Raw genomic sequence first — 13,364 nt, 5'->3', positions numbered from 1 at the left:
TGGAGATGGTGAATATACCTCTGTCTTACTCTCCCCACCCCAAGCCCCACCATCACTTCTGCCAACTCTACCGCATTCCTATAAAGGCTAGAGGAGACTCAAGGTTCCTGCCTGGAAAGAACAGCTAAGGAATAATAAGACGTGGGACAGCCAGCCCACCCAGCCCTGGGCTAGGCATCCAGAAGCCAAGTTCCACTCGTTCACCGTGTGACGTCAGGCAAGTCCCTTCCTTTCTCTCAGCTTCAGGGTCCCCCATCTGCAAAATGACAGCTCAGAAGCCTGGGGATGAAGCCAAGAGTCTACATTTCTAACCAGCTCCCTGACATGATTATGACGCATGACAAAGTCTGAGAATTCATGGACTATATGATTCTACACTTTTTCCTCAGAGTTAACTGTAATAGGGGCTGCATGCTTGACTGGCCTGGCTGAGGGCCTGTCATGGTGCTTTGTATCTCCATGGTGCAAAGCAAAGAATCTGGCACACAGGAGCTCCTCAGGGTGGGCGTCACATCCTTCTTTCCTCCCCCCCTCATGCCACCGCCCTCAATATTCTCCCAGTGGGGCTGCAGCCCCACAACCATGGGTTATTGTTTGCCCCTCACCATACCTGTGAACATCGCACAGAAGTAGGGGCTGCAGGCTGCCAGGACCACACGGTGGGCTTCTATCTCAACATCTTCTGCCACAATCACCACGTCACACAATAGCTGTTTGCTGCAAGACACCAGTGGGAGAAAGGATGGGTCACAGCACCAACTCCCATCCCCAGCCACACAAGGGTATTTTTTCTCCCCCACCCTACGCGTTCCATACTATCACCACGGTTGTCATACAGACCTACCATATCTTAAGTTAGGCAGGGAGATGGACTCATCAACTTTTCCAAGTCCCTAATAAGCCCCACATTCACGCTTTCCTAAGGCACCCAACTCCGTAGAGATCTAACTACTATGTAGCTGCAAATTCAGGGCTCCTTCATTTGTCTTCACATCTCTGCTCCGCAACTCTCTACAAGCTATGACTGAGAAAGGGGGACAGCAGTTCAAGGAGCAGTGGGAAAAGCTTTGGGCTGTTAGCTGAGTAACTGAATGAATGCCAAGGAGCATGAGCATGCCACTGAGGTGTGCCACCAGCTAGAACAGGTATTAACTCTTCCGCAAGGAATCCACTGCCTGTGAAACACTGGTAAGAGGCCAGCCAGATCTGGAGGACTCAAGTATATTTCTTCCCACCCAGGTTTAACACAAACATCAAAAAGACTCCACCAGTACACACAGTGCTCCCTAAAGACCCTGGGCAAACTCCAATTACTGCAATTATTAAGAAAACTGTAACTACATTTTTACTTGTTTGTCACCCCCATACACTATGAACTTTTAAAAGGACTTGTTTACTGTTATATCCTAGACACCCGGTTGCATGCATAGCACACAGTAGGCCAAACTTTTACTAAATAAATTAATAAAGGAATGAAATTTTAAATAGGATCAATCCACACTCAGAAACAAAATGAATATTTGACTACTTTGAAGACTGAAAGGGTACCACAAGCCCTATGAATCCAAGAATTTTTCCTCTACCAGCCTTTCAAGTTCTTATCATGGCTATTATCAATACAATAGTCAACATTTTTTGAGTTACATGTGCCAGGCACTGTTCTAAGCACTTTTTTTTAATACATATTATTTCATTTAACCCTCTCTACAACCCTATGAAGTATGACTACTGTTATGCCCCATATTACTAAAAAAGGAAACTGAGGCCCAGAGAAGTTAAGTAACTTTCCCAAGGTCACACAGAAAGGGAGCAGTGGATTCAGGATTTGAATATAAGCAGCTGAACCCAAGAACCCATGCTCCTAACTTCTATAGTATCCTGGTCACCACTAGTCCTTGCTTTAGATTGAAGCACTAGAAGTGGGAGGGAAGACAGGGAGGATAAACACATTTCAACTGTGATCAACTGGTAGTGGGTACTTAGCACACTATACTGGATTGAGAAGTCTGAGGTCATGACTGGGTTCCACGTGACAGTGATGAGATAAATATAATGAGTATGTTATCGTTAATAGATGGAAGAGAAGCTACATATTTGCTCTCCCTGGTATAGCATATTAAACCATTGCCAACTATTCAGACATCAGTCCAGGTTCACTTTTCAGAGAAATAGAGTCATAAAGCCTGGGAAGGCTAGAACCACAAATGCCCTTAGAGATCACCCTATGTATGAAGCTCAGAGAGGTGGCCCAAAGCCACAGAAGCCTTAGTCTTGAATCTAGTTCTGACTCCAGGTACAGTACCATAATGCCTCATGATTGGTTGACACTTAGAATGGGAAAAAACAGTAGCTAGGTTATCTCCCATGGGGAAAGGTGATCAGGAAAGGTTCAGCACATGGAATAAGGTACCAGTGAGGGGGCTTCTGGGAAGGGTGAGACCCCTGAGCAACAAGAGGCAAAACCTGGGGGTGGGACCTCATCCTGCAGTGAACAGCACACCTTACACACGAACTTTATCAGAATAAACCAGCTCAACTGGGAACAGGACTGGCTCTGCCCCAACAGGCTACAAGAACATGGACAAATTGACCCCATCAATTTTCTCATCTTTTTTAGCTGCCTTGGGACATATACCGTGGGGACCAAATGAGATTGCAGATGCCACTTGAGAACAGGCTTGTTTAAATATGGATAAAATATATTGTAAAAATGTATTCCCAACAGTATAGACTCAGCTTGGACATTTTCACTTCTATTAAAGATTTTGGGGAGAAAATAGAGTTATCACTGCTATTTAAAAGTACAAGTAATTTTTTTTGGTAACCAGTATTTTAATAAGGAAAGTGTTGACACAGATGGGTCAGAAATGCTGAGCAAATTTTCAGTGCCAGGTGATGGGCAAGCAAATGTCAAAGTGGGATATCTTATACAAACCCAGAAGAGCTGATAATTCTTGAACAAATGGGAAAGAGACAAGAAGGAATGAGGAATAAAGATGGAGAATCCAGTCAAGCAAATAAATGAGAGCAGTTCTGATAGGTGGGAAGTGTATCTCAAGGCCAGAGAAACTCTAACCTGGAAGAGTGACCAAGAAAAAGTTGGTCACAAAGTCAGGGTAGGCTTTCCCAGGTGGTGGGAAAGCCTGTCTACACACTGGAGACATCTCAGTCTCCACTATGCAGGGAAAAGGAAAGAGGCAGCTCTACAAGCACTGCCTGGCTCACGAGCACTTCTAATTCCAATTACCAGAGACCCTGTGAGATCCTTTTTTCTGAAGTATCATACAGTACTCCAAAGGACAGTCTTGAGGAGAGAAAAGTAGGTCTATACACACTGTGATTTGTAGGAAATAGAGTAGAGCTGTTAGGAAGGAGCTCAGGCCCTGGAATCAAACTGACCAGGGTTCATGTCCCCTGAGTATCATAGAATTGACATGTGTTGTAAACAAGATAATGAATAGCACTAATAGTAAACATTCAGTAAATATTTATTTCTTTTCTTCCTTTTTTCCACAAAATACTTCAATCAAGATTAGAGTAAGTTTTGGACATGGTAAATTTGAGCTGCCTTTTGGACATCTAAGTGGGGCTGTCAAGTAGGCAAGTGGATACTAGGGTCTGGAGTTCAGAGGTGGGAAATGGTTAAGAAGTTGGGGGAAAGGGGAAGAACCAACAAAAGAGATGAGAAAACAGCCAGTGGGATAGGAGGAAAACCAAAAGAGTGTGGTGTCCAAGAAGCCAAGTAAAGCCAGGGCTACAAAAAGAAAGGAATGCTCAATTGTACCAAATACTGCTGATAAGTAAGATAACATTAGGGTGGCTAGCCAGGGCAATTAGGCAAGGAAATGAAATAAAAGGCATCCAAATTGGAAAGAAAGAAATAAAACTATCTCTATTCACAAATGACATGATCTTGTACATATAAAATCCCAAGGAATCCACTAAAAAACTACTAAAATAAATAAATGAGTATAAGGAGGTTGCAGAATACAAGATCAATATACAAAAATCAACTGTGTTTCTGTATACTTGCAGTGAACAATCCAAAAATGATATTTTTAAAATTCCATTTACAATAGCATCAAAAAGAATAAAATACTTTAGGAATAAATTTAACAAAAAAATTCAAAACCTATACCCTAAAACTATAAAACACAATTGAAGAAAATTAAAGACTTAAATAAGTGGACAGACCTCCAGTGTTCATGAATTGGAAGATTAATACCGTTAAGATGGCAATTCTCCCCCAAAATATTCTACAGATTCAATACAATTTCTATCAAACTCCCAGCTGGCTTCTTTGCATAAAGTGACAAGCTGAGCCTAAAATTCAAATGTAAATGCAAGGGACCTAGAATGGCCAAAACAATCTTGAAAAAGAACAGAGCTGAACAACTCAGGTTTCCCAATTTCAAATCACTACAAAGCTAAAGACAGTGCAGTAATAGCACAAGGATAGATACATAGATCAACAGAATAGAATTGAGAGTTTAAAATAAACCCTCACATTCACAGTTAATTGATTTCTGAAAAGGATGCTAAAACCATTCAACTGGGAGAGAATAATCTTTTCAACAAATGCTGCTAGGAAACTGGATATCCACATGCAAAAGAATGAAGTTGGACCCCTACCTCACACCATACACAAAAATTAACTCAAAATGGATCAAAGACCTAAATGTAAGAGCTAAAACTATGAAACTCTTAGAAGAGACATTGGCGTAAACCTTCATGACTTTGGATTAGGCAGTTGTTCGTTAGATAGGACACCAAAAGCACAAACAAAAAAAAAGATACATTAGACATCAAAGTTTACAACTTCTGTGCTTCAGGACATCAGGAAAATGAGAAGAAAACCTACATAATGAAAGAAAAACTTTGTAAATCGTATGTCTGATAAGAAGCTTGTATCCAGAATACATAAAGAACTTGAAACTTTACAACTCATAATAAGTAGACATATAACCCAATTTAAAATAGGCAAAGTATCTTAATAGACATTCTCCAAGTAAGATACAGAAATGGCCAATGATCACATGAAAAGGTGCTCAACATCATTAGTCATCAGAGAAATGTAAATCAAAACCACAATGAGATAACTCCTCACACACACTAGGATGGTTATAATCAAAAACACAGAAAATAACAAGTGTTGATGAGGATATGGAGAAATTGGAAGCTTCATACACTGCTGATAGAAATGTAAAGTGGTACAGCTGCTGTGGAAAACAGTCTGACAGTTCCTCAAAAGGTTAAACACAGAGTTGTTATCTGACCCAGGAATCCCACTCCCAAGAGAAATAAAACATACATCCACACAAAAACTTGTACCTGAATGTTCACAGCAGCATTATTTATAATAGCCAAATGGCCTCAAATCTGTATATCCGTACAATGAAACATTATTCAGCAATAAAAAGGAATGAAATACTGAGACATGCTACATCATGAATGAACCTTGAAAACATTATGCTAAGTAAAAAAAGTTAGTCACAAAAGACACATTATATGATTCCAAAATAGGCAAATCATAAAGACAGAAAGTAGATTAGTGGTTGTCTAGTACTGGGAGGTGAGTGAATAGGGATAACAGGGGGATTACTGCTAAAGTATACAGGGTGATGAAAATATTCTAAAATTGATTGATGGTTGCCCAATTCTGTGAATATAATAAAAACCATTAAATTGTACACTTTAAATGGGTGAATTGTATCGTATATGAATTATATCTTGATGAAGGTGTTACCAAAAAAAGAAAAACAGCATATACATCTGCAAAAAATGAAAATTCTAAATCAAAAAGATATATGCACCCCAATGTTCATAGCAGCAGTATTCACAATAGCCAAGACATGGAAGCAACCCAAGTGTCCAGATGATTGGGTTAAGAAGATGTGATACACACACACACACACACACACACACACACACACACACACACAATGGAATATTACCCAGCAATAAAAAAGAATGAAAAATCTCCACTTGCAGCAACATGGATGGACCTAGAGAATACTATGCTTAGTGAAATAAGTCAGATAGAGAAAGACAAATACTATATCACTTACATATGAAATCTAAAAAATAATACAAATGAATGTATATACAAAACAGAAACAGACTCACAGACATAGAAAACAAATTTATGGTTACCAAAGGGGAGGGGGGAGGGGCAAATTAGGAGTATGGTATTAAAAGATATAAACTACTATACATAAAAGAGATAAGCAACATGGATTTACTGTACAGCACAGGAAATTATACTCAATATCCTGTAATAACCTATAATGGAATATAATCTGAAGAAAAATGAATCAGTATGCTGTACACTTGAAACTAACACAATATTGTAAATCAACTATGCTTCAATTTTTAAAAGTTATACTAAAAGCAAGAAGGAATAAAAATTTTAAAGGCTAAAAAAATGATACACTTCAAAAGGAAAGAAAAACAAAAAGCAGTGTGCTAAAATGGCTCGTTACTAGTAATAAAGCCATACTGGAAAACAATCTAAAAAAAAAAGATGAAGCAGAGAACTTTTTGCAATGGAGAAATGAGAGATTCAAACTGTAAAGATAAGATAGAAGATTGTCGTTCCTTTTCAGGCCTGATGAGGGGGTGCTATTCCAACAAGGACCACATGCCCACTTGCTGGTTGGCTGGGTAAGTCAGGAGACAAAGAGCCATTAGGGCTCTGCTGCCCAGAAGCAGCTGTTGGTCTGACCAGAGCAGAGCAAGGAAGTACAAAAGGAGGAGGAAAGCTGGCTGGTTACCACGTCAGCAGCCCATTTTCTACAATGCAAGTATAAAGAACAGGAAACACGTGAATTGTGTGATTCATAAATTGCAAAGAACATGTGTGCTTGAACTAAAATAGCTTAAAATTGACGGAGGGGAATGTGAAAATAATGCAAGAAATAACCCTAGGTCCCTGGAATATCAGGTAACATTTCATTAGCCTGACCCCTTCAATGGCAAGGTGCTTCACCCTGGCCTTCATCAAAACAAAGTATGCCTCTCTCCAGTTCCCATTAAACTCACCCAAATCAATAAAGTGTCTATTCAGGTCCCCTTTCTCTCACTGCCTCCCCCATTCCACTCTAGTTTTTTAAGTTAGCCATTTAAATACCTTAGAATTTGATATAGTCTTTGAACACCACTAGAATGCAAGCAAGATTGAGGGCAAGAGTTTGTCTCACCTACTGTCATATTCCTGAAGCAAAAAATCACCATCAGGGGACTTCCCTGGTGGTCCAGTGGTAAAGAATCTGCCTTGCTATGCAGGGGACACAGGGTCGATCCCTGGTCAGGGAACTAGGATCCCACATGCCGCAGGGCAACTAGGCCTGCGCGTCACAACTACTGAGCTCGCGCACCTCAACTAGAGGCAGCGTTCCACAAACTACAGAGCCCAGGCGTCGTGGAGCCTGCGTGCCACAACTAGAGAAGAGAAAACCTGCCTACCACAACTAGAGGGAAGCCCACGCACCACAACCGCAACGAAAGATCCCGCGTGCCGCAACTAAGATCCGACACAGCCAAAAATAAATTAAATAAATAAAGACTTTTTTTTTAAATCGCCATCACAATAACAGCTAATACAGAATGTTCACTATGTTGCAAGGACTCATAAAATATCTAAGGAATAGCTATTGTTATTATTATTATGCAACATGCTGTTTAAATTAGCAATTCTACTTCTAGGAATTAATTCTATAGAAATAATTGTAAATATGCACAAGTACTTAACAACAGTAATATATGTGCTGTCACTGTTCTAAGCACTTAACTTATTAATCCTCTTAACAAGCCAGCAAGACTGGAACTATTATTAGCCTCATTTTATGGTTGACAAAAGTGAGGTTGGGGATATTAATGAACTTGCCCAGGTTCACAGCTAGTAAGCACTGGAGCCAAGATTTGAAACCAGGCTGCCTGGCTCCAGAGTCTATGCTTGTGACCACTGTGCTATCCTGCTTCACACATAACCACTGCAGGTATTATTTATTTGAGGGATTGGAAAACCTAGACATCCAACAACAGGGAACTGTTTTAAAAAAAACAAAAATAGAATATCATTCATCCACTTAAAATGAAGTTGTAGAACAGTAACATAAAAAATTTGTTCAACATAATGTTAAGAATAAAAATCTGGTTGAACACATACACTACTATATATAAGACAGATAAACAAGGACCTACTGTATAGCACAGGGCACTCTACCTAATATTCTGTGATAACCTATATGAGAAAAGAATCTAAAAAGAATGAATATATGTATATGTATAACTGAATCACTTCGCTGTATACCTGAAACTAACACAACATTGTAAATCAACTGTACGCCAATAAAATTAAAATATTTTTTAAAAAAATAAAAATAAAATAAAAATCACCCATAGGAAAAAAAATCTGGTTGAGACATATTTTAAACAAAAAAAAGATCTCCTAAGGGTTAACAATGGTTAGCACTGTGACTTTTTGCTCACCTGTATTTTCTAAATGTTCTTATAATATATTTTCACAAAAAATTTATAAAATTTACAAATTTTTAAAGAAAAATTTAAAGGTTCTAATTTAAAAATGAAAGGGAAATCCATGCCTAAACCTGCACTAAAATTTTCCCAACCAAAACATAAACAGATTGTGGTCCATTTGAAAAAATCAAAATCAATTTGAAAAAATCAAAAGGAAGAACAAGACTGTGATGGTTAATATTATATGTCAACTTAACCAGGCTAAGTGATGCCCAGATAGCTGATAAAATATTATTTGTGGGTGTGTCTGCAAAGGTTTCTCTAGAAGAGATTAGCCTTTGAACTGGTAGACTGAGAAAAGAAGATCTCTTTCACCAATGTAGGTGGGCATCATCCAATCCACAGAGGGCTTGAATAGAACAAAAAGGTGGAGGAAGGGTGAATTCTCTTTCTCTTCTTGAGCTATACTGGCCATCTTCTCCTGCCCTCAGACATCGAAGCTCTTGGTTCTTGGGCCTTTAGACGGCAAGACATACTCCACTGGCTCTTGTTTCTCAGGCCTTCAGATTTGGACTGAATTATACCACTGGCTTTCCTGGTTCTCCAGCTTGTAGACAGCAGATTGTGGCAATTCTCGTCCTCCACAATCATGTGAGTAAACTCCTATAATAAATCTCCTCTTACATATCTGTGTCTATATATCTGGTTTTCCAGAGAAACAGAAGCAATACATATATATATAAATAATATAATAATAATAGATATATAAATAGATGTATTATTGGTTCTGTTTCTCTGAAAAATCCTGACTCATACAAAGATTATTCACTTAAATTTCAGCAAAGGACCAGTGTTTTCCAAAATAAGTTTCACAGAACACTCGGTCTATACATAACAACAACAACCAAAGAGGATTCAAAAACATGTGGGAAACCCTCAGTTAGACAAGCTTATTGTATATCTTCTCAGAGATTTTAATATGCCTATATATATTATGAATCTCGGGGGGTGGGTATAGCAGTTTTATATAGCATTTTTCAAACTCATTTTGTTACAGATCTCTTTTTTCCCCACAGAGCATCTTGAGGAAATGTTCCTCAGAACAGCCTTGGCAAATGCTGACTTATACAAAAGAGAAGCAGCAGGACTGTTGGAGGAGGTTAAATCCAGGTTGATGCTTTTGAGGAAAGATGCAAAAATGTGGCAACTTGCAAAAGAAGGAACAGACATAACAGGATTTTTTTTAGGTATTTAAGAAAAAGAAAAAATGCTAATAATATAAAGTGAGGGTTGGGGGAATTCTGTGTGCATGTCTATTTCCTGAGCTCTACCTTTAAGCAGTTACTACAGTTGGCTAAACCAGGCAGTCTTTTCCCCCCAGTTTTATTGAGCTATAATTGACATATAACATTGTGTAAGTTTAAAGCGTATAATGTGATGATTTGATATATATTGTGAAATAATTACCACAATAAGGTAATACATCTATCATCTCACACAGTTACCATTTACTTTTTGTGGTGAGAACATTTAAGATCTACTCTCTTAGCAACTTTCAAGTATGCAATACAGTACTGCTAACTATAGTCACCACATCGTACATTAGATCCCCAGAACTTATTCCTCTTAAAACTGGAGGTTTGTACCCTCTGACCAACATCTCCCATTTCCCACAACCCCCAGTCCCTGACAACCACTAACCTATTCTCTTTCTGTGAGTTTGGCTTTTTTAGATTTCACATATAAATGAGATCATACAGTCTTTGTCTTTCTCTGACTTACTTCACTGGATACAATGCCCTCGAGGTTCAACCATGTTGTTGCAAATGACAGGATTTCCTCTTTTTTATGGCTGAATAATATTCCAGTGTGTATATATACCACATCTTCTTTATCCATTCATCCACTGACCAACAGTTAGGTTGTGTTCATGTCTTAGCTACTGTGAATAATGCTGCAATGAACATGGAAGTGCAAATATCTCTTCGAGATGGTGATTTCATTTCCTTCAGATATATGCCCAGAAGTGTGATTGCTACATTGTATAGCAGATCAATTTTTGTTTTGTTTTGTTTATTTAATTTTTGGCTGCATTGGGTCTTTGCTGCTGCATGCGGGTTTTCTCTAGTTGCTGAGAGCAGGGGCTACTCTTTGTTGCGGTGTGCAGGCTTCTCACTGTGGTGGCTTCTCTTGTTGCAGAGCACGGGCTCTAGGCACATGGGCTTCAGTAGTTGTGGCTCGTGGGCTCTAGAGCGCAGGCTCAGTAGTTGTGGTACACAGGCTCAGTTGCTCCGCAGCATGTGGGATCTTCCCAGACCAGGGCTCAAACCCATGTCCCCTGCAGTAGCAGGCAGATTCTTAACCACTGCGCCACCAGGGAAGCCCACAGATCAATTTTTAATTTTTTGAGGAAACTCCATATTGTTTTCTATAGTGGCTGTACCAATTTACTTTCCTACCAATAGTGCACAAGGGTTCCCTTTTCTCCACAGCCTCACAAGCACTTGTTACCTCTTGTGTTTTTTATTTGTTTGTCTGTTTTTGTTTGTTTGTTTGATAATAGCCATTCTAACAGGTGTGAGGTGATACCTCATTGTGATTTTGATTTGAATTTCCCTGATGATTAGTGATGTTGATCCCCTTTCCATGCACCTGTTGGCCATTTGGGTATCTTCTTTGCAAAAATGTTTATTGAGGTCCTTTGCCCATTTTTTTTTTTTTTTTTTTTTTTTTTTTTTTTTTTTTTTTTTTTTTTTGTGGTACGTGGGCCTCTCACTGTTGTGGCCTCTCCCATTGCGGAGCACAGGCTCCAGACACGCAGGCTCAGTGGCCATGGCTCACGGGCCCAGCCGCTCCGCGGCATGTGGGATCCTCCCGGACCGGGGCACGAACCCATGTCCCCTGCATCGGCAGGCGGACTCTCAACCACTGCGCCACCAGGGAAGCCCCCTTTGCCCATTTTTAATCATTTTTTTCTACTGAGTTCTAAGCATTCCTTATATGTTTTGGATATTAACCCTTCATAAGATTTATGGTTTGCCAGTATTTTCTCCCTTTCATAGGTTGCCTTTTCATTTTGTTGATGATTTCCTTTGCTGTGAAGGAGCTTTTCAGTTTGATGAAGTCCCACTTGTTTACTTTTTTCCCCTGTTTTCTTCCAGGAGTTTTATGGTTTCAGGTCTTAACATTTAGGTCTTTAATCCATTTTGAGTTAATTTTTGTGAGTGGTGTAAGATAGGAGTCCAATGTCATTCTTTCACATGTGGATGTCCAGTTATCCTAACACCATTTGATGAAAGACTACCCTTTCCCCATTAAGTATTCTTGGCTCCTCTGTCAAATAGTAGTTGACCAAATACATGTGGGTTTATTTCTGGGCTCTCAATTCTGTTCCACTGGTCTACATGTCTATACCATACTGTTCTGATTACCATAGTTTTGTCATATACAGTTGACCCTTGAACAACATGGGGGTTAGGGGAGCAAACTCCTCCTTCCCCATGCAGTCAAAAATCCACGTATAACTTTTCCATATCCACAATTCCACATCCAGAATTCAGCCAACCACAGATAGTGTAGTACAATAGCAGTTAATGAAAAAAATCCAGGTAAGTGGACCCTTGCAGTTCAAACCCATGTTGTTCAAGGGCCAACTGTAGTTTGAAATCAGAGAGTGTGATGTCTCCAAACTTTGCTCTTCTTTTACAAGATTGCTTTGGCTGTTTAGGGTCTTTTGTGGTTCCATACAAATTTTAGGATTGTTTCTTCTACTTCTGGGAAAAATGCCATTGGAATTTTGATAGGGATTGCACTGAACCTACAGATGGCTTTGGGGAGTATGGACATTTTAACAATATTAATTCTCTCAATCCACAAGTATGGGATATCTTTCCATTTATCTGTGTCTCTTCTTCAATCTCTTTCATCAATGTCTTATGGTTTTCAGTGTACAGATCTTTCACCTTCTTGGTTAAATTTATTCCTAATATTTTATTGCTTTGACACTATTGTAAACGAGATTGTTTTATTTCTTTTTCAGATAGTTTGTTATTGTATAGAAATGAAACTGACTTTTGTATGTTGATTTTGTATCCTGCAACTTTACCAAATTTGCTTTTAAGTTCTAACAGATTTTGGTGGAGTCTTTTAGGGTTTTTTATATATAGGATCACGTTATCTGCAAACAGAGATGATTTTACTTCTTCCTTTCTAATTTGGATGCCTTTTATTTCTTTTTCTTGCCTAACTGCTCTGGTGAGAACTTCCAGTACTATGTTCAAAAAGAATGGTGAAAGTGGGCACCCTTGTCTTTTTCCTGACCTCAGAGAAAAAACTTTCAAACTTTCACCATTATGATGTCAGCTGTGGGTCTGTCATACAGGGCTTTTAACATGTTGAGGTATGATCCTTCTATAACCAATTTGTTGGGAGTCTTTTATTATGAAAGGATGTTGAATTTTGCCAAACAGCTTTTCTGCATCTATTGAAAGGATCTTATGATTTTTATCCTTCATTCTATGAATGTGGTGTATCACATTTATTGATTTCATTATCTTGAACCACCCTTGCATCCCAGAGATAAATCTCACTTGATCATGGTATATGATCCTTTTATCAGATCATATTTTACCAGATCACACATATACTGTTTGCTAGAATTTTGTTGAGAATTTTTGCATCAATATTTATCAGGGATATTGGCCTACAGTTTTCTTTTCTTGTAGTGTGCTTAGCTGGCTTTGGTATCAGGGTAATGCTGGTAATGAGTTTGGGAGTATTCCCTCCTCCTCAAGTTTTGGGAAGAGTATGAGAAGGACTAGTGTTAATTATTCTTTGAAAGTTTGGTAGAATTCACCAGTGAAACCATCTGGTCATGCTTTTCTTTG

At 38.9% G+C, this 13,364-nt stretch overlaps 1 protein-coding gene across 2 annotated transcripts in view; it reads right to left on the bottom strand.

The window, feature by feature from the left end:
• KLHL3 (kelch like family member 3) overlaps window positions 1-13,364 on the bottom strand; it is a gene marked incomplete at both ends in the record, with an annotated part of 118,259 nt that overhangs the window by 81,650 nt on the left and 23,245 nt on the right. For both annotated transcript variants that reach the window (XM_079702357.1, XM_079702356.1), the window contains one exon: window positions 611-717. In XM_079702357.1, the coding sequence (XP_079558483.1) occupies window positions 611-717 (107 nt within the window). The remainder of the gene's footprint in view (window positions 1-610; window positions 718-13,364) is intronic.

The sequence above is a fragment of the Hyperoodon ampullatus genome, assembly GCF_949752795.1.
Source record: "Hyperoodon ampullatus genome assembly, chromosome: 4".
Classification (NCBI taxonomy): Eukaryota; Metazoa; Chordata; class Mammalia; order Artiodactyla; family Ziphiidae; genus Hyperoodon; species Hyperoodon ampullatus.
This window is presented reverse-complemented; position numbering and strand designations above follow the sequence as displayed.